General features: G+C 40.5%; 1 protein-coding gene across 1 annotated transcript in view; it reads right to left on the reverse strand.

Moving 5' to 3' along the window:
• MCF2L2 (MCF.2 cell line derived transforming sequence-like 2) overlaps positions 1 to 26,413 on the reverse strand; it is a 196,884-nt gene that overhangs the window by 82,024 nt on the left and 88,447 nt on the right. Inside the window, exons 13-15 of the mRNA XM_060149021.1 lie at positions 19,948 to 20,125; positions 15,237 to 15,328; positions 1,057 to 1,142 (exon numbers count right to left, since the gene is read on the reverse strand). Of these exons, the coding sequence (XP_060005004.1) occupies positions 1,057 to 1,142; positions 15,237 to 15,328; positions 19,948 to 20,125 (356 nt within the window). The remainder of the gene's footprint in view (positions 1 to 1,056; positions 1,143 to 15,236; positions 15,329 to 19,947; positions 20,126 to 26,413) is intronic.

Consider the following 26,413-nt stretch of genomic DNA (forward strand, 5'->3'; position numbering starts at 1 on the left):
CTGTAACTTCTCCCATTTGCATTTCTCATTAGAAGTATGATTTAATCATTTCCTGTAAATTAATACAATAATTCATCAACTAACATAAAGGATTCATTATAAGAATTATAAAATTACAATTATAAAAGTAAGTATGGTTGTAGTAATAGAAAAGTTCCCAATGATATACTGTCACTTAAGGAAAATAACAGAATACATTGCCAGGTGGTGCTTTTCAGACATAACCCAAGTAAATACACTTTCAGATATGCTGAATTGGGCCATTTACTATAACTCAAAGGTATATTCAACCAGTAAGAGCCCACATGTTTCCTTGAGTACACCTTAAAGTGAAAGACTAGGAAGTAATCTAATTAAACTAATACTGGCTTTAATCAAGGGGCAAATTCCTAAAGATGTTTGTTCATTCATTCTACAGGCATTTTTTTGGAGGCCTGCTAAGAGCTAAACATGACAGACCCTTGAGATAAAAGCAGCTCATAAACGAATAAGTCAAATGGTGTGGGTAAAACAATGTGACAAAGGCTAGAATAGAAGTAATGATGGGGATTCTGAGTACAAGGAAAATTTTTTAAAAAATGAATTTCCTCTCATGCTTTTGGTCTTAACTGCCATAATTTAGGCTTTCTGATCTGCAGAGCATTCACATGCATGCAAACACCTTGCTGTAGGCCAAAAATAGCATTACATTTGTATAAACTGTGTTTATGGGGAACCTATATCCTTTAAATGCTTTAAAACCAATAATTCAATCAATATTAGCAATAGTTTTTCATTTAGTATTTTCTTGATAATACACTGTTTTTAAAAACTGAGTATCTTGGGAAGCCTGGTTTATGAGATGCCATTTTCAGCTCTTGCTTGTTGCTTTTATGAGATTCATGAGTTTTGTTCTCCGGTACACAATGAAGGTTAGTATAAAGAATAAATACGTGATTTTATCTAGGAAAGGTAAGTGATGAGATTTAAAACAGAGCATACCCTACCCTCCTCCCCCATTACCCCCACCCCTCTAAAGGGTTAAAATGACTTCTACAAAGAGATGTGCAATCTTACCTGCTGGGGGAGAGATTTTTGGAACTGTCAAGCTGCTCTGGCTCAGGGTTCTCCCCATCATGACTGCTTTCAAGTATTTCTTCATTCTGAAGTGGAAGAAATTTTGGTAAGATCATCTATTTGTTTGGGGGAGGAGGGCTCTTACCTATATTTTTCTATTCCTAAATGTCTTTGTTTTGCTGTTGTTTTTAATTTTCTAGATAAGTAACATATTCAGTTTCTCATCTTTCTCTTTCTTTCCTGGGTTATCCCCAACCACTCTGGATCTTTTACAGTTTCCCCTTGAGGCTTCCTTCAGGAACATCAAAAACTCATTCACAAAAGCAGGTATCCTTTTTCCTTAAATGAAGGGCCTATTAACATTGTATTCTTCCCCCTTCCCTGCTGATTCACAAAAATGATTCAGAGTTTGCTACAAGGGACAGCAAAGGGATCATTTGATTCAATGGTTTTTTTTTTTGTTTTTTGGGTTTTTTTTTTTTCTGGGTAAGAAATCAATGTCTGGAGAAGTTGTGGCCTGCCCAAGCCCAGAGAGAGAGCTAGACAGAGAGGAGATAAGTCCAGGGTCCACTTTCCCAGGCTGGTAATCAACAAGTCCGTTGAATCACACTGCCTTCTTAGGCCAGTGCACAGTGGTCACCAGTGCTGGCTTAAAGCCAGCTGGTGGTCGGAAGCCCTGCTCCACTGTGTGCCACCGCTGAGACCTTGGGTGTGTGTGTGTGTGGGAAATCCAGGAGGGGCCAAAAGGAGGGAGGAGACGCCAGCCCTACTCTGTCTTGCCAACCTCCCAGAAACCCTCATGCTGGGACCCATCTTGGCTGAGAGACGCATGTGCCACCAGGAAAGACCCTGAGTCAGACCAAATATGGGCCAAGCAAGATGACTGGCCAGAGACAACCTGGAAAGCTAACCCCATTACCATAAAACCTAAGACTGCAAGCCGTGTGGCAGAGTTCTCCTGGGTTCCCTTACCCTCCTGCTCTCCGCCCGGGTGTCCTTTCCCAATAAAGTCTTTTTTTTTTTTTTAAACATCTTTATTGGAGTATAATTGCTTTACAATGGTGTGTTAGTTTCTGCTGTATAACAAAGTGAATCAGCTATACATATACATATATCCCCATATCTCCTCCCTCTTGTGTCTCCCTCCCACCCTCCCCATCCCACCCCTCTAGGTGGTCACAAAGCACCAAGCTGATCTCCCTGTGCTATGCAGCTGCTTCCCACTAGCTATCTATTTTACATTTGGTAGTGTATATATGTCCATACTAATAAAGTCTTTTGCTTGTCAGTTAAGTGTGTCTCCTTGGACAATTCATTTCCGAGTGTTAGACAACAGCCCACTCTCGGGCCCTGGAAGGGGACCCCCCTTCTGTAACAGCATTATCTGCTGCATAGCATTGCAGATCTTTTTCAGAACACTGGGCGGACTTCCCTGGCAGTCCAGTGGTTAAGACTCTGCGCTTCCAATGCAGGGGGCGCGGGTTCGATCCCTGGTTGGGGAACTAAGATCCAACATGCCAGACAACGCGGCAAAAAATTAAAAAAAAAAAAAAAGAATAACACTAAGCATTTAATTCTCAAAAAGAGACAAGACTCCCACTCAATTTACTTTCAAGAAAATATAATTTTAACCAGGAAGTGAATTTGTATATCATATTGATAGCAACGGGAGTATTATAAGGGTATTAACCAATAATGAACAAGTAGATAATTAGCCAGCATTTGAATTCTTCCTGCCTGCTAGGTTCTGTTTAAATGAGTTATTTTACATTCTCACAAAAGGGAGTATAGATTTAGAAATGGCCCTCTTGCAAAAGTATTATTAAGGGAAATTTAATGAATAAACATAAAGATTCCTTGTAGATTAGAGCTAAAAGTTGGACGAGGAGCTTTTCCCAGATTCAGATGAACAGATAGGAAGAACCTTGCAAAACAGGTGAGAGTTACAGGCTGCTCAGTTAGTTGTAGACACTGCAAGAGAGTCCTCTCCCTGGATTAACAGAGAGCAGTCAAGGTAAGGCTGTTTTATTATCCACAATGCAGGCCACAGAGACAGCAATTTAAAAGTGTTCAGTGTATGAAAGAAAACCATGGATTTTCTGTTTTTTCATAGATGTCTTCCCAAATCTGGTATCATATCCACAAAGCCGGCTAACAAATAAAGGAGGATTTGGGATACTAGTTTGTTAATTTAGCTCTAAAATACACGAGCAATCTTACATTCAGGTTCATATTTTTTCTTTTAAAATAGGATATCATTTCAATACGAATCTAAATTTTTAGTTCCCTCTCTTAACTATATTTGACCAGAGACTACAATATATTTTTCATTTCAGTCAATATACAGAAGTAAATACCAGTCCCTGGATTCAAACCAATCTAGGTATTTTCACTACATTACCAAAGCTCTTTCTTCACATTTTCTATGTAATGTTGAACTAATTACTATAGCAGTTAATGTTACACTACATCCCTTTCTAGTTCCTCCTCTGTGATGTTACTGTGCCAGAAACACTCACTGGACTTTGAGCTCCAGACTTATTCATCTTTGAATCCACAACGTGCAATACCGTCAGAAAGAGTAACCACCATTACTAATAAAACTCCTCTCACTGTAACACTTGCTTATGCTTGTGAAATGAATTGTGCTCTTTCCAACTCTATTGATCTATTGTTAGTATGGTGGATTGCAGAGTCTCTTATTTCCTGACAACCCAGTATAGTGGTGGAAAAATAACACTGACTTAAGGTGCAGGTATGGGCTTTATCATTTTATGCAGAATGATAACGTCCCTCTAATTTATAGACTTTGTCATGCATGAGATGACCTCATGGGCTTGCTGAAATGCTTAGGCATGGACTTGGTCATGTCAACCCATATTCTTGTGGCCACATGTCAGACAGTTGGTGTCAGGGTGGAGGGAGAGTCCTCTGTCAATCAAGTTTGATGGAATACAACACCCATGGTTTTGAGAATGTACGGGAAGGATCCACAGCAGATCTGGGGACTGTTTTAATAAGAGCTGGCAGTTAACTGCACTGTATACCAGTGTTTTGCTAAGGTTTAGATGGATTAGTTCTGGTGCAGTGGCTTTAAAAACTGACCACAACCCACAGGAAAAACGTTTACATAATAATACTTATACACATATACTGTGATTTATAATAAGAAATATATATTTGGTCTTCATGCTGTTTCTGGCACAGAGCTCCTAAAACCCTTTAAATTTCTTGTGATAGAGTGTCTTGATATTTATAACAAACCCCTTTCAACCACACTTGAGTTTATGTTAATGAGGTAACTATTAGGAAGCACCTACAGCCAGCCAGTGTCTCAGAAGCACAGGTGACAACGTGGGTTTGCAAATGGTCTCTGAAGGGGCATGGGAGCAGTCTTATAAGGCTGAGCCCTCAATGTTTGGCATCTGATGCCATCTCCAAGTAGACAGTACAGAATTAATTGTTTGTTGGTGTTGGGGAAAAAATATACAGCAGATGTACGTATAACTGAAAAATGTTTGTGTGATTTTGTGATGGGATACATTCTATTTTTAAATTCTATCCCATTCCCTTCTGTTTATTTATTTATTTATTTAAAACACTGGTGAACCCACCAAACTGAGTTCACTATCACCATTGTGACCTGTAATTTGAAAACCTCTTAAAGAGTGAAAAGAACGCTAACTGAGGTGTGACAGGTAAATCTGGGTGGGAATCCCTGGCTTCTTTTTTTTTTTTTTTTTTTTTTTTGTGGTACGCGGGCCTCTCACTGTTGTGGCCTCTCCCGTTGTGGAGCACAGGCTCCGGACGCGCAGGCTCAGCGGCCATGGCTCATGGGCCCAGCCGCTCTGCGCGGCATATGGGATCCTCCCGGACCAGGGCACGAACCCGTGTCCCCTGCATCGGCAGGCAGACTCTCAACCACTGCACCACCAGGGAAGCCCCCTGGCTTACTTTTAAACAAGTGGCCTTAGGTAGCACCTTAGCTCTCTGTCAGTAAAATAGGGGTAAAATAGGGGTATTACATCTACATCAGAAGGTTTTTGTGGTAATTAGAGATAATGTATTAAAATGCTTAGCACAAAGAAAAGAATAAATGACATTTATGGTTGGCTCTTTAATATCTACTGTGTGGGGATTAAAATAGGTAATTATGGAAAGCACTCAACATGCTGACCTTCAGTAATTGCTGGATAGTTGCTACTGGACCCCATATTTCTCACTAGCTGGGAGATGTTGGCTGTCACTTAATCTCCCTGGGCAACCATTTCCTTCTGTGTAAAATGAGGGAGATGTTTCATTTGGCTATGAAACATTTCTCTGCTTATAATATAAAATGCCAACATAAGTGCTATTGCTTCCAATTTTGAGATGAAAGCTCAATTGTAGCCAGAGTACTTTTGGGAAAATTTTAAATTAAGCTTCTGAAAGTTCTAGGAGGAAGAGAGCATATTCAAATAAATGCCTGCTTTTTTCAAATATTGGTCCTTTGATTCAAATAATGGACCGAGAAAACTGACCGCAGACCAACCCACCAATTGCTGCTTTATTTCTTTGTTAGGGTTTCCTTATGAGCCTCAGTGAATTATACAGTAAGGCGATTTTAAAGCAGAGCACTAAATTTCTTGTGAAATCATATCCTGTTTCCCTTCAGTCACCCTGACTTGGGGATTCCCCAGGGCACCAAAGAAGGGATTTTCTCAGTCAACTGCTTTAAAAGGGAACCAACCCATAAACTACTCTGTTGGGAGGCCAATCAGGTGGGAGACTCCCTCCTCCTGTACGTTCCTTTTATTCTGAAGAAAAAGGGTGGCAGTGAAGGCAGGCAGGCTGGCAGCTGCTCCAGGCCCAGCGTCACTCCCTGACCCCCACCTCCACCCTAGCCTCTCTCTGGTTTCAAAATGACACCAACCCACATGCAGGTTTTCTAGGATCACCTTTAATGATGACTTCCTGTATCTCCTCAGCAACATAGAATCTGTTTTGTCTCCCCATATTTTGAAGAAAGACATATTTTCAAAATTTGAAAAAAAAAACAGGTGAAGTGCCAAACCTGAAGGAATTTTTTTGTAAAAACAATTTATTTCAATTTGTCTGAAGAATTTTTTTTAAACTTATATTTTAAAAATTATCAAGAGGTAATTTTCAATTGATTATTAACATTTTTTTTCTTCCCCAAAGGAGAGAGAGCAACATTTGAAACAGAATCAAAGTTTTCCCTCAAGTTAGGTGATTTCCCTTCATGCTTTTAGGAATGCTTGGAGAGCAATTTCAGCTCCAACTCTTTTAAAGAGATAGTATCTGGTAATTTAAGGTAAAAGTATGATTTATTATATTATCACATTTCTTAAAAAGGAAAGCTGCTAGACCTAATTCTGAGAGAGAAAAGGTAAGGCAGATAAGGAGCTGAACCACCCTCTTCATTTAAAGCATGAAGAGTGATCATTGAAAGAAGCGTTTAAGGTTATTAACTCTTTTCTGGGATTGCAAATTAATTATGAAAACCTGAGAAAGTAAAAGAGGTATGACAAGTAAGAATCACTGAATAATTACAGAATGGCACAGCTTAGAGGAGGAGAGCAGGAAGGAAAGGAAACCTCTCCAAAGGGCAGTCACCTCCAGCCTCAGTCTAGGGTGGCCTTAGAGACACTCTGTTTCCCAGAGTGAAAAACATCAACCTTGGGAAAGAGTAGCCTCCCCTCTCCATTGCTGGTACTGCCGGGAAAGGGGAAACCCCAACCCCCCCCCCCCGATTTTTGAGGTTCAGTGGGTTCTGATGTGGAGAATAGGAAGGACTTCTGAAGAACAGGAACCACCTTGAGAATCTATCCTTCAAGTGAATTCCTACCCGGCTGGTCTGTCCTATTTGCTCCCTCTCGTTGGCCTTTTTCCAGCACATCTTTTCGTACACTTCACTGGCATTGCCTGAAAAAGCCACTACCTAAAGATTCCTTTAGATAATAGGGCAGTCAGTCCGTTTTAAAAGATGGCAAGTGTTTGCAGGAGGGTTAAGGGGCTGTCAGTCACTCAGCCTTGCATTGCTGTGAACTAGCTCATTCAGATTTCTCCCAATTCTAGTCCAGATTAGCTGCATTGGGAGGAGACTTCCAAGAGGGAGGGGAGGGGTGGCGAGGAAAGAGGAAGGTTTTAGGACATTTTATAGACTGAAGCCCTTTGGAGGGCTTGAGGAGACAGGCGTAACTGGTCCTGAAGCTTTGTGGAAAGGGGAAACGACTAGGGAAAGATAAGGAAATGGGTCCCAGATGGAAACTTTACAAAATTTTTCCAGGGTCTCTTTTATCTAAGATCTTGAGTTTCTCAGCTAGACTTGTTAGTAATTAGTTCAGTGTTCTTACTGGTTAAATTGGCTTTTATAGGCTGGACTAATACTCTAAACATTACTTATAGTATTTGTTTATGGGGGAAATGTCTTCTTAAAAAACCAAACATTGCAACGTTGTTTTACCAATGATATGCAAGTCTGTATTTCTGTTAAAAATATCAGAAAGTGAGAAACATGTCACAAGATACCTTTCTCCCATTCCCAAACCAAGAAAATGGGGAGGAAATAAGTAACCCAAGGACATTGAAAAGAAGTTGTCCATACATCCTGAACTTTCTCAGACTGTTTGATTTCATGTGATTTTAACTTTAATGCATAAACGTTAACGTAACAATTTTTACATGTCTGTAAATCTTACTTAACTCATAAATAAAATCACAAATTTGAAAAATGCTTTATTAGATTTGCAAAAGTGCCCTAACCTAGTTAATTTCCAAATAACCTCAAGGCCAACTGGTTGACTCTTGCTGGTGTGGGGAGGAGTAATAGCCCAGCTAACAGAAAGAGAGTGTGTAGGTTACTGTTATAGATCCACGAGACCACAAATGCTGGACTCAGCCTGCATAAGTCCTCACTTTCTACTGTTCCCCCGAGTACTCTATACTGGGCAACAAATTCATTCAATGAAGATTCCAAGATGGAAACCTTGAAGGTATTTTCAGTATCTTCTTTTCCCTCCCTATTAAATCTATCCCCTTATTTCTCTGCCTTGATCTATTGCTTCATTCATCAAATTTTCTCTGACAGTCTAGAGCATTCCAGGCACTGGGGAGAACACCTGGACTAATGGGTATGAGCTCTGCCCATCTCCTTTTTTGCCACTGCCATTAGTAGGCTCTCAACATTGAAGTCTCACCTGGACTGTGACAACTGCTGGCAGCTGGTCAGCCTGCCTCTCTTCATCTAATTTACTCTTCATTGCTGTACCAATGTCAAACTGATAAACAAATGCCCTTGCTGGCAACAACCCTCAACGAAAGCCTTCAGCAACCTGTCTTTGGTCTACCTTCCCAGCTTTCTTGGACTATTCCCGGAATAGCCTATGCTCCCTTCAGACTTCTGAGGCTTTACATCCTTCCCCATCCAGGAATGCCCTTCTCTATCTTATCCACCTTTCAAAGTTGTATTTATTCTTTAAAATTAAGTTCAGAGACTTCCCTGGCGGCCCAGTGGTAAGGAATCTGTCTTCCAGTGCAGGGGATGTGGGTTCGATCCCTGGTTGGGGAATTAAGATCCCACAAGCCACGGGGCAACTAAGCCCACGTGCCACAAGTACTGAGCTCATGTGCCTCAGTGAGAGAGCCCGTGCGCCACAACTACAGAGCCCATGTGCCTTGGAGCCCATGTGCCTTGGAGCCCGTGTGACACAACTAGAGAGAAGCCCGCGCGTGGCAATGAAGAGCCCATGTGCCGCGACTAAGACCCAACAAAGCCAAAAAAAAAAAAGAAAAATAAAGAAAATTTTTAAAAAACTCTTAAAAAAATTAAGTTCAGGGCTTCCCTGGTGGCACAGTGGTTGAGAGTCCGCCTGCCAATGCAGGGGACATGGGTTCGTGCCCCGGTCCGGGAAGATCCCACATGCCACGGAGCAGCTGGGCCCGTGAGCCATGGCCGCTGAGCCTGTGCGTCCGGAGCCTGTGCTCCGCAACGGGAGAGGCCACAACAATGAGAGGCCTGTGTACCGGACGAAAAAAAAAAAAAATTAAGTTCAAATGCCACCTCCTTTGGAAAAAAACACCCCGACATACTTGCTATGAACTGTTCCTTCTTCTGCCTTCTAACACATTATATTCCTTTTACTAGAGGTAGGTCATTCCGCTTTATATTATAAATTATTGGAAATATGTTGTTTCCCCCATGAAACTAGTAAGTTTCCTGAGTTTAGGCCCCATGTTAGAATTGTTTCCCATATGTGACCCGTAGCAATTGCTTTGATATATATTAAATTGAGCTGAATAAGCCACCCAAATTGGATACATCAAATATTTTAGTCATGTCCATTTTTTATTGATGAGAGAGCAAAGCCAACAGTGGTCTTACTGTTATTCTCTCTTTTTTCTCATGTAGTTCCCTCAGTGAAAAATACATTCTCATACAATAATTTAGTCACATCCTCACTCTCCTGCATTTTGGACTCTGTATTAGCCTAAGAGATCCATATCTACCTTAATGATTTCTTCTTTATCCCAATTGCCTATGAATATAGCCTCTAGGCCAATGTGACCAAAAGTGCAGTCCCTTGTACCACCTGCATTCTAGTCACCAAATGCATAAGTTAAAAAGCCATATTCTGGGGCTTCCCTGGTGGCGCAGTGGTTAAGAATCTGCCTGCCAATGCAGGGGACACGGGTTTGAGCCCTGGTCCGGGAAGAGCCCACATGCTGCAGAGCAACGAAGCCTGTGCGCCACAACTACTAAGCCTGTGCTCTAGAGTCAGCGAGCCACAACTACTGAAACCTGCGCGCCTAGCTCTGCAAGGAGAAGCCGCTGCAAGGAGAAGCCCGCGCACCGCAACAAAGAGTAGCCCCGCTCACTGCAACTAGAGAAAGCCCGCGTGCAGCCATGGACACCCACCGCAGCCAAAAATAAATAAATAAATAATTAAAAAAAAAAAAAGTCATATTCCTGGACCCTAACCCAGACCTCCTGAATCAGTGTCTCTGTGGGTGGAGCCTGAAAATCTGCATTATGAATAAGCTTCTCAGGGTTGTAGCACACAGGAAACCTTGGGAAGCTTCATTCTAGATATTGTTCAGAGAGCTTGGCTGAGGAGATCAAGATTTCGTGGATTCTTTGAATCTCGAAGAATGACCAGACTTTAAACATCACAGAAAGTGAACAGTGAAATGTGCTTATGGTTCACATAGTTCTCTTGGTGAGAAACAGAAAAGTAAATGAAAGATTTTGGGATTCAGAAGAGTGAGAAAGCAAAAAACTAAATTTAGCCCTGAGCTCTGATCATTTGGCAAAAAGACACATATTCGAGATTAGGAGAAGCTATTTAATTTAAGACCTGAATCCAACCTTCCTTCAGCTTCTTCTCATCTTTTACACAAAACGTTCTATCTGTAAACACAGGATTAAATGGGAAACTAACATTACTAAGAATCTTCTGTATGTCAGGCATCATGCTAGGTGCTTTCCATATATTTCTCATTTAATCAGCCACCTGTGAGGTTACTTTATTTAACTCCATTTTGCAGAAGAGGAAATTTAGGGGATGAAAGGCTAAGTAAACTGCTAGTTAGGTAGATTAAGTAAGTAATCCGGTAGACAGGTTAAATTAGATAGATTAGGAAACTGCTAGATTAAGTAAACTGCTAATTTCAGATTCCAGTTGGATCATTTACTAGTTGTGTTAGACTTGGGGAAACTCACTTAGCTCCTCAGAGCCTCAACAGCATCACAGATAAAACAAAGGAGACATCACCTTCCTCAAAAGTTATTGAGGACTTGAGATGAAATCAGGTACACACAGCACCCAGCACAATGTCTAGCCCTCAGTCAGTGTTAGTAACCCTTCCCTGGCCTCTCTGTTCTCTTCCTGCCTTGACTTTTTTTGTTTTAACAAATTTTTTATGAAGGAGCCTGTTTGCTCAGAAGCATGAAAAGATCTCGCTATTTTAAACGACTTTAATAGGTTCCCAGGAACACTGTGCGTTGGTGCTCACAGCCAGTAGCTCTTCCTTTTTCCTGAGGGTTGACATGCAGGAAAAAGAAATCCTCATCAGCCTTTGGCTTCTTTCCATCTCCAAAGAGGCCGTGACGTGAGCAGCCCAGGGAAAGCAGCCCCGGTGAGTCATGCTTTCAGCTTCCAACTGGTGATGGGAAGGGCAGAAAGTAGCCACATCACTACTGCTAGGAGCCACAGAGAAGGACTCCACCATGGCTTTCCCAGACAGTGTCAGTGAGCCAAGCGCAGCCCTCACAGCTGCCAGATGGCCCCGAGAATCTCAGCCGCCTCCTCAGGTTGAGCTTGTCAAGTTCCTGCGAACTGGTACACCAAGGATTCTCCTGCCAGAGAAGAGGGAACGCCTTTCTTGGGAATGAGTTCTCTGCTGATGATAAGACCTTATCATGATTTTAGTTGCAGTAGTGAGCAGCAATCATGAATGGTTTGGAGTTATAGCTTTTTTTTTTTTTTTTTTTTCCCCTGTGAGCATTTACTCTTGAGGGCAAGGAGGGGCATTTATCACAATGTTATGATTCACTCTCCTAGACTGGTTATGCCTTCATTTCATCTTTCAGTTCCGGGCCTAAGGCCAAAAAGGTGTCAGAATTGTCACCGAGAGTCAGATGCATGTTCTCCTACTTATCCTGGTCATCTGTCTTGGACAGTGGCCACAAAACACAAGCAGCAGTGATTGTTCTTGATGGTAATCAACCTCCTTGTCCCTCTTTTGAACCGTGCAGAGATGAATCTAAACCTTTTCTAACCTACTTTTTTTCTTACTAGTTTTCTTACATATTTTGGAATGATGATTTCCCTGGTTATATTACCCACCTTGGAAAACACTAATTGCATTTACTGACCCTAAACTGATTTCTAAGTCCAGGATTTGGGGATTTGGTGCACAAATCCCCTTTCTTCCTATTCATATTTTTCACGACTGTGGATTCTGCTCACTCTTCTCATAGCCCTGGGCTTTAGAAGCAGCAGTCTGACCAGCCACTGTTTTCCAAAATGAGGAAGTGTGGCAGCCTTTGTTCCTACCCTGCTTCCTTTTCTCCCTTGACTGTTAATATATATGTTCTTGGGGGGAAAGCCCTTCATTAAATACCCAAGCAAGGCAACAGTAAGGGAAAAAGCAACACAAGCACAGAAGGATGATGGTAGCATGTACTCGTGCCTGCTTAGCAGAACCTATGCTATTGGTGATCTGCCTAAACACAGGGGGAGAGAGCATCTTAGCAGGATGGGCTTGGAGCCTGAATTAAACAAACAGCACAGCAGAAGGAAGAAACCAGAAATCTGGTGGTCAGGGCTTTTTGAATTCTACTCAGCATTTTCCAACCCTGTTGGCCTCTGATTCTATCTCCACCCCTGCTCCTGCAGTGTTTATTTTTACAAGTATGTAACACAGGAGTAACTAATGAATGTAGCTTATGGAAACTTTTGGCCTTAAATACTTTTGAGGTCTTCCCTGAGGAAAGGTGCTTTATGTTTATTGACAATATTTCCTTTTTTTCTTTTACAACAAATAAAACAATAGCACTCATTGTATTGTTTACAATTATTGAAATAATTTACTCTAATTTTAATTCTTATATAAGAAAACCTTAACATACTTACAACTCCCACGGCATCTTTATGAAGTGTGCAGGTCATAAATATGTTGTCTAAAGATAGGCAAAGTAAGTCACAGAGATAAGAAGTGAGTTCCAATCACATTGTGAGTCAATGCAATGGCATATGCGTTCAGGTGCCAAATCTGGGCTCTGGTGCACTTGACACAGCCCTCACCTTCAGAGATGACATTCTTTGAAGACCAGCATACAGAAAATGGTTGAGTGATGCTCAGTTCTGAAGGTGAATTAAATCCTTTTTATATTACTTAATGATTTCACAGACTTCATGAATGTCAAGTCAGGTGAATTTTAGTTACATTTGCCCATTTCAAAAAATGACTGATCAAGACTGGATGATACTATGAACAACTATATGCCAATTGGACAACCTGGAAGAAATGGACAAGTTCCTAGAAACACACAGCCCACCAAAACTGAGTCAAGAAGAAATAGATAATTTGAACAGACTGATCACTAAAAGTGAGATAGAATCTGTAATAAAAAACAAAACAAAACAAAACAAAAAACCTCCCTGCAAACAAAAGTTCAGGACCAGATGGCTTCACTGGGGAATTCTACCAAACATACAAAGAAGAACTAATACTGATCCTTCTCAAACTTTTCCAAAAGGCTGAAGAGGAGGGAACACTCCCAAAGTTATTCTATGAAGCCACTATTACCCTAATACCAAAACCAGACAAAAACACTACCAAAAAAAAAAAATTACAAGACTGTATGAAATTGCAGACTGTTTCCTAACTCTGGAAGACATGGTGATGCAATAACTCCAACCATGAGGGATTCCAAAACAGCAATGACAGTGTCCTTATCTGCCCAGAATACAGAAGGATGACTGAACAAACTGACAGAAGAATGCAGCTTTCTCTCTCTAAGAAAAGTCTGCTGGGAACTAGTTCCCACATTGTTTCTGCCTCCAGGAAGAAAAGCCTAAGACTTGCTTTCTGCCTGACTCCTTAATGGTCAGTGGAGTCTCTGTGGGGGGCCTAGATTTGGACACATTGGGAATTGATGATGGATATGAACTATTGCTGAAGTCCATTTGAGCCCATGGTCTACTGGCTTCTGTTTCAGAACCATTCAGTCAGCCAGATATTTAATTTTTTTTTCTTTTTTTTTTTTTGCAGTACGTGGGCCTCTCACTGCTGTGGCCTCTCCTGTTGCGGAGCACAGGCTCCGGACGCGCAGGCTCAGCGGCCAGGGGTCCCGGGCCCAGCCCCTCCGCGGCATGTGGGATCCTCCCGGACTGGGGCACGAACCCGTGTCCCCTGCATCGGCAGGCAGACTCTCAACCACTGCGCCACCAGGGAAGCCCCAGATATTTAATTCTTTAGTGAGGCAGAGGAAAGGGACCACTTCTGGGGTGGCTGTGCAGCAACATATATTCACAATTCATTTTGCTTGGGTTTTTAAATATAATGTTACTTTACGATTATATAGTGCTTGGCCATTTTCAAATTTTCTCTTAATGCTCAAAACAGTTTCAGGAGGTAGCTATTGTTATTCCCATTTTTACAGATGAGAAACTGAGGTTTAGAGAGGTTATGTCACTTAAGTCTAGGTCTGCCAGATTCCAAAGCTTATGTGCTTTTTTTTTTCACTTTTATTTTGAAATAATTATATAGATTCACATGAGTTTGCAAAGAAATGTACAGGGAAGTCCCATGTACTCTCCCCCCAACCTCCTTCAATGTTAACATCTCACACAACTAGAGTATAGTATCAAAAGCATGAAAATGACTTTGGCACAATCCACAATGCTTATTTAGAGTTCACCAGCTATATATGCACACGTGTGTGTGTGTATGTGTGTGTGTGTAGCTGTATGTAATTTTGTCTTTTTTTTTTTTGATAAATTTATTTATTTTTGGCTGCGTTCGGTCTTTGTTGCTGCACACAGGCTTTCTCTAGTTGCAGCGAGTGGGGGCTACTCTTCGTTGTGGTACGTGGGCTTCTTATTGTGGTGGCTTCTCTTGTTGCAGAGCACAGGGTCTAGGTGCACGAGCTTCAGTAGTTGTGGCTTGTGGGCTCTAGAGCACAGGCTCAGTAGTTGTGGCGCATGGGCTTAGCTGCTCCACGGCATGTGGGATCTTCCCAGACCAGGGCTCGAGCCTGTGTCCCCTGCATTGGCAGGTGGATTCTTAACCACTGCGCCACCAGGGAAACCCTGTCATGTTCTTTTTATATATAAACCATACACTGTTCTACCAATTTTAAATATGAAGTCAGATTATAGGAATGAATAAAATGACTTTTCCTTCAATAAAACAATATCTACCAACAATTATATACATTATGACCAAAGAGCTTTTGGTTTCTATTTGCAATTAAGAAGAAAGGAAAGGGTGAAATTCTACAAACCTCATCTCTTGGGAGCACTAGTCTGTGCTATATGCCTTTATGGGCACATCTTCTGGAGGTGATGGTAGGTATGAAATAAGGAAACACAATTTATTGGTTTATTGATAATTATGGCAGCAATCTTATATCATGTCAGAAATTTCTATCAGTAAAGGAAAGGTGATCATACCTTGACTTCAAATTTAGTCTCATCATCTTCCTTTTCCACAGAGTTTAAATCCGTCTCCACATAACATTCCTCAGATGTTTTCTGATGAGGAGCTAGAGAGACAAAGAAAACCTGCCATTAATTTGGCTTATAAATAACTCAGAGCACTTAGCCTAACTTGGACCATGTTGATGCAGTTGATTAACAAAGCTTCATTGAGCTACTACAGTGATTTCCAAGGTAGTAGATGAAATTGGAGATGGAGAGATGCAGAAAAGAAAGAGTCCTTGATCCCAGGCATTTGATTCAAAGAGAAAAAAGTCACACTCAACACCGCAGGAAACATCAAACCACAACAAATCAGTAAATGTAATGTGGTAAAAATGATAGTTTCCATCATTCCCAATTTTAAGGCCCAGCTAAAAAGTCACTTTCTTCATGAAATCTTCCTTAACTATTCCAGACTTCTTGGATTCTTTTAATGCCCTGATATTTAGCATTAATCATCTGCAATGTATAATATTGTACTTGATGTTCTTGGATTAGAAGATTCAATTCTAGGTACCACATTCTACTGAGTGTATTTTTTCCATTATACAGGTAATTAATTTGTGATTATTACAGAAAATTTGAAAAATACTAAACTCTTACCATTTAAACACACTGTGATTATATAAGGGAACGTCCATGTCTGCCCCAGGCAGAAATCGTTGCTAATCTGATGATCTAACAGTTGCATTCCCAAACTGATGCAAACGTATTTTTAGTGGACAGGATGACTGTGTGAAGAATCAGCTGAGTCTAGAGAAAATTGGGCAGCCTTGCTCTTGCTCTCTCCTCTCAATCATTCTCCCTCCCTCCTCTCCTTCCCACAGGGCTCTCAGACACCTGAGAGATACCCTTCTTCAAGCTCCATGGCCATTTGGCAGTAAGATTGGGATTTGGGTAGGAGAAGCCCTGGTTATGCTTGAAGCTTCTAACCCAGCTTTACCACAGGGCTGCAGTGGGGGTGATGGCTACAAGGCTAGTAAGTAAGTGGTAACTTGAATTCTTGTCACCATCACCACCCTTGTATATACAGTTTCTTTGGGAAACTCATGGGATACTTGTGATTAATCCAGGACAGGATAGGAGCATTTCTGGGTGCTATGGCCAAAATGTCATCCAGCTAATGCCACCAATAGCACCCTGATGCTTATCTGTGGTAGACTTGTTGGAGGTTGACTGTCTTGCCTCCAGAGGCCCCTCCCAAGCCTCAAGTTCTGTGAGACAACTGGAAGCAGCTTGGGCTTTCTGTGGGTTTCCCATATATGTTATGTTGAAATCTGTAGTGAAGCACTGTTTGCTGCCCCAGGTTATGTGACCACTGAAGCTATTTTATAACAATGGACAATCCATTGGGCTCCTCATTCTCTACAGGATCTCTGTAACCTGAGTAATTCCAGGCATAACAATGGGAAGCTGGAAATGCATACACTAATTGGCAACACCCATGACTGAGAAGCACCTTCCCTTAACGCTAAGTACAGCGATGAAGTTAAAGGCAGGGACGTGGGAGCCATGCTGCCAGCGCTCAAGTTTTGCTCTTCCACACATGAAGCATATGTTATCAAAGAGCCTTAGCCTCTTCATCTGTATATGGGGAATAATGAGAAAGCCTACAGTATGGGGTTGTTCTGAGGCCTTAATGAGTTAGTATGCACAGTGTTTAGATCGTGGTAAGCACTCAGTATATTTTAGCTATTATTATAGCCACAAAAGAATTTTTTCATGTTCCTTATGTACTTCAGAGAGGTTGAATGTTGTAAGCAAGACACCTGGCTACCAAGAGTCAGAGCTGAGATTCCAGCTCCCGTCTCTAAGCAACTCTGACCATGTTCCTTACACTGTGAAATACAATAGTCTATCTTGGCACAGACTCAATTGCTAAAAATCAGACAAATGTATTTGAAAATCCTGTTAGCGATCAGCTAGAATCCACACTTGGTGGTTAATCTCCAAAACAAAAGTGCAGGATTGTTATACAAAATGAGCTAGTTGCCTGACCAAGGTCAACAATACCTGTTCAGACATGTCAAAGATCTGTGGATCCTAGGAGGGTCATTATCTACTATGAAATCTTGTGTTCAAAAAGCTGAGAAACAATCTATCATTCCTGCTTTGTTTACTTGTAACAAATGTATGTCCTTTATATAGGTATACATATAGCTGATTCACTTCATTGTACAGCAGAAACTAACACAACATCGTAAAGCAATTTTACTCAAATTAAAAAAATAATAATAATGAGGGAAGCAAAAGTCATCGAAAAGAGCATAATTTAGTTTTGGGAAAGAGCACTAGATGGGAGGTCAGGAGAACCAAGCCCTGTTTCCAAACATCCAAGAAGGATGTCTCTCTGTGTGTGAGTGTGTGTTTCTGTGGTATGTGTGCATAACTATGTCTGTGCATGTGTATGCATGTGTGTGGAAAAATTCAGGAAAGAAATTCACTGAACTGTTATCAACTTTTTAATTCTAAAAAGTTTAATATGTTGTAGGAGACAGGGGACTGTAAGCTGTACTAAATGGGGAGTTACCAAAAGACCCCATAATTTTCAGATAAATAAAAACTGAAAGAATTTGTTGCAGACCTGCAAAACAAGAAATGCCAAAGGGAGGTTTTCAGCCTGAAGAGACAAGACACATGATGGTAATTCAACAAGGAATAAAGAACACCAGAAATGGTGAACAGGATGGTAAAGATGAAATTATATATATATAAAATTATAAATATAAAATTACATACATAATTTTTTTTCATTTTTTCTTCCTTTCTCCCAATTTCTCTAAAAGATATATGACTGTTTAGAGCAAAAATTATAACACAATATTGGGGTATGTAACATATGTAGATGTAATATTTAGGATAATAGCACAGAGGATGATTAAAGGGCACATGGAACTATACTTTTGCAAATTTCCTGTATTTACATAAAGTGCTACAATATTAACTCAAAGTAGATTGTGAGAAATTAAGGATGCACATGGTAAGCCCTAAAAGAAACACCTGGGGAAAAAACAATGCAAAAGTTATGTATGTATGTTAAAAAGCCAGTAGAGGAATTAAAATGGAATACTAAAAAACTGGCTAACCCAAAAGAAGCCAGGAAAAGAGATCAGAAGAATAAAAAACATATGCGACAAATAGACAACAAATAACAAAATAGTAGCGCTAAATCCAACTATATCAATAATTACATAGTATGTAAAATTGACTAAACACTCCAATTAGAAAGCAGAGGGTAACATGTTTCTAAAAGGCAAGACCCAACTATAGCTGTCTACAAGAAATATACTTTAAAAATAGAAATAGAAGAATGGAAAAAGTGTATCATGCAAACACCAAGCATAAGAAAGCTGGAATGGCTCTATTAATATCTGACAAAATAGACTTCAAGACAAGGACTTTTACTAAAGATAAGAAGAGAAGGAGAGATATTTCCTAATTATAAAAGGGCCAGTGTATCTAGAAGACATAATAATTATGAATATGTGCTTAATAAAATACATGAGGCAACAAATGACACATATATCATACCCAAGAGTGTTTACCCAGGAATGCATGATTGTTTTAACATTTAAAAAGAAATAATTGTAATCCACCATATAAACCAATAAAGGAGAAAAAAATATGATCATCACAATATATGCACCAAATAGAGCATCTGAAAAATTCAATAATCATTCGTGATAAAACTAGCAAACTGGAATAGAAGGGAACTTCCTCAATCTTATAAAAGGCATCTGTGAAAAACTTACAGCTAATATCGTACTTCAAGGTGAAAAATAAACTTTTTCCCTGCATATTGGGAAAAGACATGGATGTCTGCTCTTACCACTTTTATTCAACATTGTTCTAGAGTCCCAGCCATCTGTCATCATAAGGCAAGGGGAAAAAAAGCATAAAGATTGAAACAGAAGTAAAACTGTCCTTATTCACAGATGATATGATTATATTTCTATACAGAAATATATTCCTATTGATAGTTATATATGGTAAGTTCAATTCATTATAGGGCTTTTTAAAAACATGAAATGCCTAAGATCTTTACACTCAAAACTACTATATTGTTGAGGGAAATTAAAGAAGACCTAAATAAGTGGAATGTTATAACGTTCATGAATTGGAAGACTCAACATTGCTGAGATAAATTGATCTATATATTCATTCAGTGATCTACATATTCATCCCAGCAGAAACTGATAGGTGACTGTAAAATTTATATGGAAATGAAAAGGACCTAAAATAGCCAAAACAATCTTGAAAAAGTACAAAGTTGGAAGATTTACGCTACCTGATCTCAAGGCTTACCAGTAAGCTATAGTAATCAAGACCACATAGGATTGGTGTAAGGACTCATCTTTTTTTTCCTTTTTTTTTCAAAGAACGAATTTTACCCCTCCATTGCTAGTAGAATCTTATGGGCCCTTTAAAGGTCCTTAATGGAGTTTATTTTATGCTAATGTTATTTGTGCATTTATATTATTCTTCTACTAGACTGTGAGCTTTTCCTGGCATACAGGCACTCAGTTTTACCTAAATTTATGTCTTCAATGCCTGTACTATTCCATATCTTAAATAATATCTGTAAAAACAGTAACCATTATGCATCTTAAGCAACAATAATCTAAACGCTCATGGGCATTGATGAAACATAAAGCCACAAAACTTCTTTCCCCCAGTAACCTACCCAAGGTGGAGGGCTGGCGGATTTTTGGTGACACCCATTTTGGGGAGAACTCAGGACGCGGGGCCACGGGTTGCACTGGGCGAGTCTGTCTGGCTGCCAGTTTCATCAGACTCATTTGCCTCTTGTGAAATATTTCCTGCACATCACCCAGCTTCTGCAGGACTTTCTGGGCTTTGGCCTGTGGGAACAAAAGCAGTTCATGAGCCGGTCACTCTGCACTGAGCCTGAGGACATAAGGCATTCCCTTTCTCCCATCTTCCCCTCTTCCCTGCCTCCCTATTTCCTCCCTCAGGTGACCCTTCTCTGGGCATCTATATGCAGGTCATTGCACATCTCGCCTCATACAGAATTGTGCTTCTAAGAGTCTGTACCTCCCACTTGATTGGCAGGAGTTGTATCTTTTTCACCATTCTATCTCCAATGCCTGAAACACTGCCTAGCACCAAGTAGTGCTCAGTTAATATATGCTGAGTGGGTAAATGTTCACTAAGCCATATCCATTCACGGTAGAAAAGGATGCCACAGGCCATGAATGAACGGCATTAGGCCAACTTATAAAACAGGAGGATTTCAAAATAAGGAATGTACCCTGAATAAAGGCCCTGATAGAGAAAAGACTGTAAGTATTCTGGGGGGAAAAGGTGGTTAAATTCTGAAGCAGGATCAAGGGAACCACAAAGATCTGTAATGAAAAGGATACACATTTAAATTTTAATCTGTGAGACCCCTTCTTTATATATAAGTAGGAAAGAAAGAAACTGAAGAAATACCAGGGGAAAGATGAAACTCAAACATGTTCTCATAACTGACTATATGCCCTAAGGCAGAGAGAGGTTCAGGAGAACAAGAAACAAGACCCATTTCACCTGAGTTTCCCCAAGGCCTGAATTCAGCTGAATATGTTTCTTCCAGTAGGACGTCCCTCTAGCTCTGGTGGGTCAAGGAAGTGGGTAGCCTTCTCTTTGTCATGCTGAGTCTGACATCCACCTTGTGGATGATTTTAACCACCAAACAAGGGACCCAAAATTAGAAAAGCTGAACCACCATAATCCATGCAGGGTGGTCTGAGGATGCTGAACTCCAAAAGTACAGGCTCAGCACACACCGAGGGAGGTTGCCACAGTTTGCAACTGGAAAATGTAAGGTCTTTTCTATGCTGGGCCATCTTCTGACGAAAGGGTAAAGATTCCTAGGACTGGAGTGTTGACTATGCAACAACTGTTCCCTTATAGCCTAAGGCCCTGCTGAGGCTGACCTCTGCACCAAAATCTGGGGCTGGTCTCACTCTTTGGAGAGTCTGAGTGCAGACCTGCACTGTCCATACAGTATCCACTGGCCACATGTGGCTACTGGGCACCTGGAATGCGGCTAGTCTGAATTGAGCTGCTCTGTCAGTTTAAATACACGCTGGATTTTGAAGACTTATTTGAAAACGAACATAAAATATCTCGTTAAAATACAATTAATTGTACAATAGTGATTGTATGTTGAAATAATATTTTGCACAAAGGTTAAAGAAAACATTATTAAAAACTGATTTCACTTGTTTTTTACTTTTTAAAATGCGGCTACTAGAAAATGTTAAATCACATGTGTGGTTTGCATTACTTTTTTTAAAATTCATTAATTACTTTATTTATTTTTGGCTGCGCTGGGTCTTCGTTGCTGCACTGGGTCTTCGTTGCTGCACACAGGCTTTCTCTAGCTGTGGCGAGCAGGGGCCACTCTTCGTTGGTGGTGCGTGGGCTTCTCATTGAGGTGGCTTCTCTTGTGGTGGAGCATGGCTCTAGGAGCGCAGGCTTCAGTAGTTGTGGCACGCAGGCTCAGTAGTTGAGGCTCGTGGGCTCTAAAGCACAGGCTCAGTAGTTGTGGCGCATGGGCTTAGTTGCTCCACGGCATGTGGGATCTTCCCGGACCAGGGCTCGAAACCGTGTCCCCTGCATTGGCAGGCGGATTCTTAACCACTGCGCCACCAGGGAAGTCCTGCATTATATTTCTATTGCAAAGTGTTTATCTAGACCAGAGGTTGGCAATTTTTCTGTAAAGGATCAAATAGTAAATATTTCAGGCTTTGCAGACCATCTGGCCTCTGTTGAATCTGCCGAACTTGGCTGTCTTAGCATAAAAGCAGTCGTAGATGATAGATAATACATAAATGAAAGAGAGCAGCTGTGTTCTGATAAAACTTGGTTTACAGAAATAGGTAGCAAGCAGCTTTGGCCTACGGGCTGTAGTTTGCTGACCCCTACTCAGAGTCTGTGTCTAAAAGGTCACTTCAGAGAATGTGCCTCTGGCCTCAGGAAGCTCAGTTGTGCCGTGGACTAAAGGTTCTGATTACACAGCTATGAGTCCAAGTCCCAAAAAAAGCCAAATTCCCTTATGTCAGGGTGATGTATTTCTGGGGGGATGGTTATAAGACACTACTACTCTGCCCTTCTGGTCCAGTGATGAGCTTAAGGAAACTGAGACATGGGTGTTAATTGCTGCTCAAAGATCAAGAAATCTGACTTAGTGAATGATTGTCAAATTGGTGTTGTGTGGGGGACAGCCCTGGTGTGAGGTCAGTGTCACATGCTAGAGCATGTGAGCCCAGTGAGAGCCCAGTGACTCGCCACTCGGGCTAGACAGGACTTGGATCACCTTTGCCCTTTTGCAGCTTTCTCTTGAGACCCCAGGGTGAACTCTGGAAATAATGAGGCAGTCAGAAGAGATCCTAAATTCCTAAACTCAGATGAGGGGGAGGTAGTGCAAGATTAACCATTGCATTCCCCTCTTTCCTCTTTTTACTTGTAAATCCATTCTCCATACCACAATCAGAATTATCTTTCAAAAATTAAATATGATCATATAACTTCCCTGTTTAAAAGCCCTGCAGGGGCTCTCCGCTGCATCAGGATAAAGTCCAGACTCCTCATTCGGGAGCTCTGAGCTCTTCAGGACTTGACCCTGGTCTCCCTCCAGTCTCCCACCTGCCAGTACCCACCCTTCACACTCCAGCCTCCAGCTGCGCCAGTTTCCCTAATACTCGTTTCCAGCCTCTCTGCCTTTGCACCTCTGTTCCTTCTGCTGAGGTCCCCTCCCTCCACTTTGTGTTCCCTGAAAACCCCTACTTAGTCTTCCAGACCAAATTTAGGCATCCTCTCCTATGAACACCCTGGCCTCCCCCGGCTGAGCTGACCAATGCCTCCTCTATGTGCCTCACACTCCCTTCCATTCTATCTGCTCTTGGACTAAGGAGCGTTTACTGGGGACATGTTTGTCTTCCACCAAACTGCCAGCACTTTGATACAGGGACTGTGACTTTCATTGTTGATTCCCAGAATAAAGGGCAAACTGGGTACCCAATGAATATTTGAAGAATCAAATTTTGCTGTTTGCTACTGAGATTGTTTAATTCCCTGGACTGGGCGGTGAAAGTGAATGAGGGAGAAAAATCAAAACAGCAGCACTAAGAGGATAGCACAATAGCAATGTATTAGGAAAAAACACTTTGAAGAGCCTCAGACAGAGACAGGGTGGCTGCTATAAGAACAACAGTTTAACTGCTGTTGTCGTTTTGATCATCACTGTGTCTTAAGTGTAACAGACTCAATCTTTTAGACATAGAGTACCTGTTCTTGAGATATAAATTTTATTTTTTAGAATAGTTTTAGATTTACAGAAAAATTGCAAAATAGTAGAGTTCCCATATACACCACACTCAATTTCCCCTATGATTAACATCTTATGTTAGTATGGTACATTTGTTACAATTAATGAACCATTACTGATACATTATTTTTATTATTAAAATAAATTATTATTAAATAAAATCTATGCTTAGATTTTCTTAGTTTTTTTTTTTTTTTTTTTTTTTTTTTCGGTATGTGGGCCTCTCACTGCTGTGGCCTCTCCTGTTGCAGAGCACAGGCTCCGGATGTGCAGGCTCAGTGGCCATGGCTCACGGGCCCAGCCGCTCCGCAGCATGTGGGATCTTCCCAGACCGGGTCACGAACCCGTGTCCCCTGCATCGGCAGGCGGACTCTCAATCACTGTGCCACCAGGGAAGCCCCCAGATTTTCTTAGTTTTTACCTAATGTACCTTTCCCCCCTCCCAGGATACCACACTACATTTAGTTGTCATGACTTCTTAGGCTCTTCTTGGCTGTGACAGTTTCTCAACTTTTCCTGTTTTTTGATGAACTGGACTGTTTTGAGGATTATTGGTCAGGTATTTTGTAGAATGCCCCTCAGTTGGGATTTATATGATGTTTTACTCATAATTAGACTGGAGTTATGGGGTTTTGGGGGGGAAGACCACAGAAATAAAGTGTCATTTTCATCACACCGTATCAAGGGTACACACTATCTATATGACTTTAGACTCTTGATGTTGACCTTGATCACCTGGCTGAGATAGTATTTGTTAGGTTTCTCCACTGTAAAGTCACTCTTTTATTTCTTCCTTCCCATACTGTACTCTTTGGAAGAAAGTCATTATGGGCAACCCACACTTAAGGAGTGGGGAGTTATGCCAGAGTATCTACATAAATAATTTGGAATTCTTCTGTATGGGAGATTAGTTTCCTTTCCTCCATTTATTTATTTATTCCATCATGTATTTATATCACAATGGATTCATGATATCTATTTTATACTTTGAGTTGTAATCCAGTATTACTTTATGAATTTTGTTGCTCAAATTGTTCCAGCATTGGTCACAGGGAGCTCTTTCAATTGCCTCCTATGTCCCATCATTGTGATTTGTTTTTTTGTTTTGAGCAGTTCCTTACTTTCTGGCACTATAAGATGCTCTGGGATCACCTTTTTTTAAAAAAATTGAAGTATAGTTGATTTATAATATTATATTCATTTCAAGGGTACAACAGAGTGATTCAGTATTTTTATAGATTATACTCTATTTAAAGTAATTATAAAATATTGGCTATATTCCCTGTGCTGTACATATAACATTGTAGCTTATTTATTTTACACATAATAGTTTGTACCTCTTAATCCTTTACCCCTATCTTGCCCTCTTCTCCTTCCCTCTCCCACTGGTAATCACTTGTTTGTTCTTCATATCTGTGAGTCTGTTTCTGTTTTGTTATATTCCTTCATTTGTTTTATTTTTTAGATTCCACATACAAGTGGTAACACAAAGTATTTGTCTTTCTGTGTCTGACATTTCACTAAGCATAATGCACTCTAGGTCCATCCACGTTATTGCAAATGGCAGAATTTCATTCTTTTTAATGGCTGGGTAATATTCCACTATATATATATAGTGGAATATATATAGGTATATATATATATCAATCACATATATATACACTGTATATATACACAGCGTTATATATTTTCTTTATCCATTCATCTGCTGATGGGCACTTAGGTTGCTTCCATATCTTGGCTATTATAAATAATGCTGTTATGAACATTGGTGTGCATTGTATCTTTTCAAATTAGTGCTTTCATTTTCTTTGGGCATATACCCAGGAGCAGAATTGCTGGATCATATGGAAGTTCTATTTTCAGTTTTCTGAGGAAACTCCACACTGTTTTCCACAGTGGTGGCACCAATTTACATTTCCACCAACAGTGTATACGAGTTCCATTATCTCCATTATCTTCAGTTTGAATGCCTTCATAAAAAAATTGAAGTAGAGTTGATTTACAATGTTGTGGCAATCTCTGCTGTACAGCAAAGTGACTCAGTTATCCACATAGAGACATTCTTTTTAATATTATTTTCCATTATGGTTTATCCCAGGATACTGAATATAGTTCCCTGTGCGATACAGTAGGCCCTTGTTGTTTACCCATTCTAAATGTAATAGTTTGCATCTAACAACCCCAAACTCCCAGTCCATCTCTCTCCCTCCCCCCTCCCCCTTGGCAACCACAAGTCTCTTCTCTATGTCTGTGAGTCTGTTTCTGTTTTGTAGATAGGTTCATTTGTGCCATATTTTAGATTCCACATATAAGAGAATATCATCTTTCTCTTTCTCTTTCTGACTTACTTCACTTAGTATGATAATCTCTAGCCGCATCCATGTTGCTGCAAATGGCATTATTCCATTCTTTTTTTTTATGGCTGAGTAGTATTCCATTGTCTATATGTACCACATCTTTATCCATTCATCTGTCCATGGACATTTAGGTTGTTTCCATGTTTTGGCTATTGTGAATAGTGCTGCTATGAACATAGGGATGCATGTATCTTTCTGAACTAGAGTTCTGTCCAGGTATATTTCCAGGAGTGGGATTGCTGAATCATATGGTAGTTCTATTTTTAGTTTTCTGAGGAACCTCCATACTGTTCTCCATAGTGGCTGTACCAACTTACATTCTCACCAACAGTGTAGGAGGGTTCCCCACATCCTTTCCAGCATTATGTTATTGGTAGACTTTTTGATGATGGCCATTCTGACTGGTGTGAACTGGTACCTCACTGTAGTTTCGATTTGCATTTCTCTAATAATTG

The sequence above is a fragment of the Lagenorhynchus albirostris genome, chromosome 5, assembly GCF_949774975.1.
Source record: "Lagenorhynchus albirostris chromosome 5, mLagAlb1.1, whole genome shotgun sequence".
NCBI lineage: Eukaryota > Metazoa > Chordata > Mammalia > Artiodactyla > Delphinidae > Lagenorhynchus > Lagenorhynchus albirostris.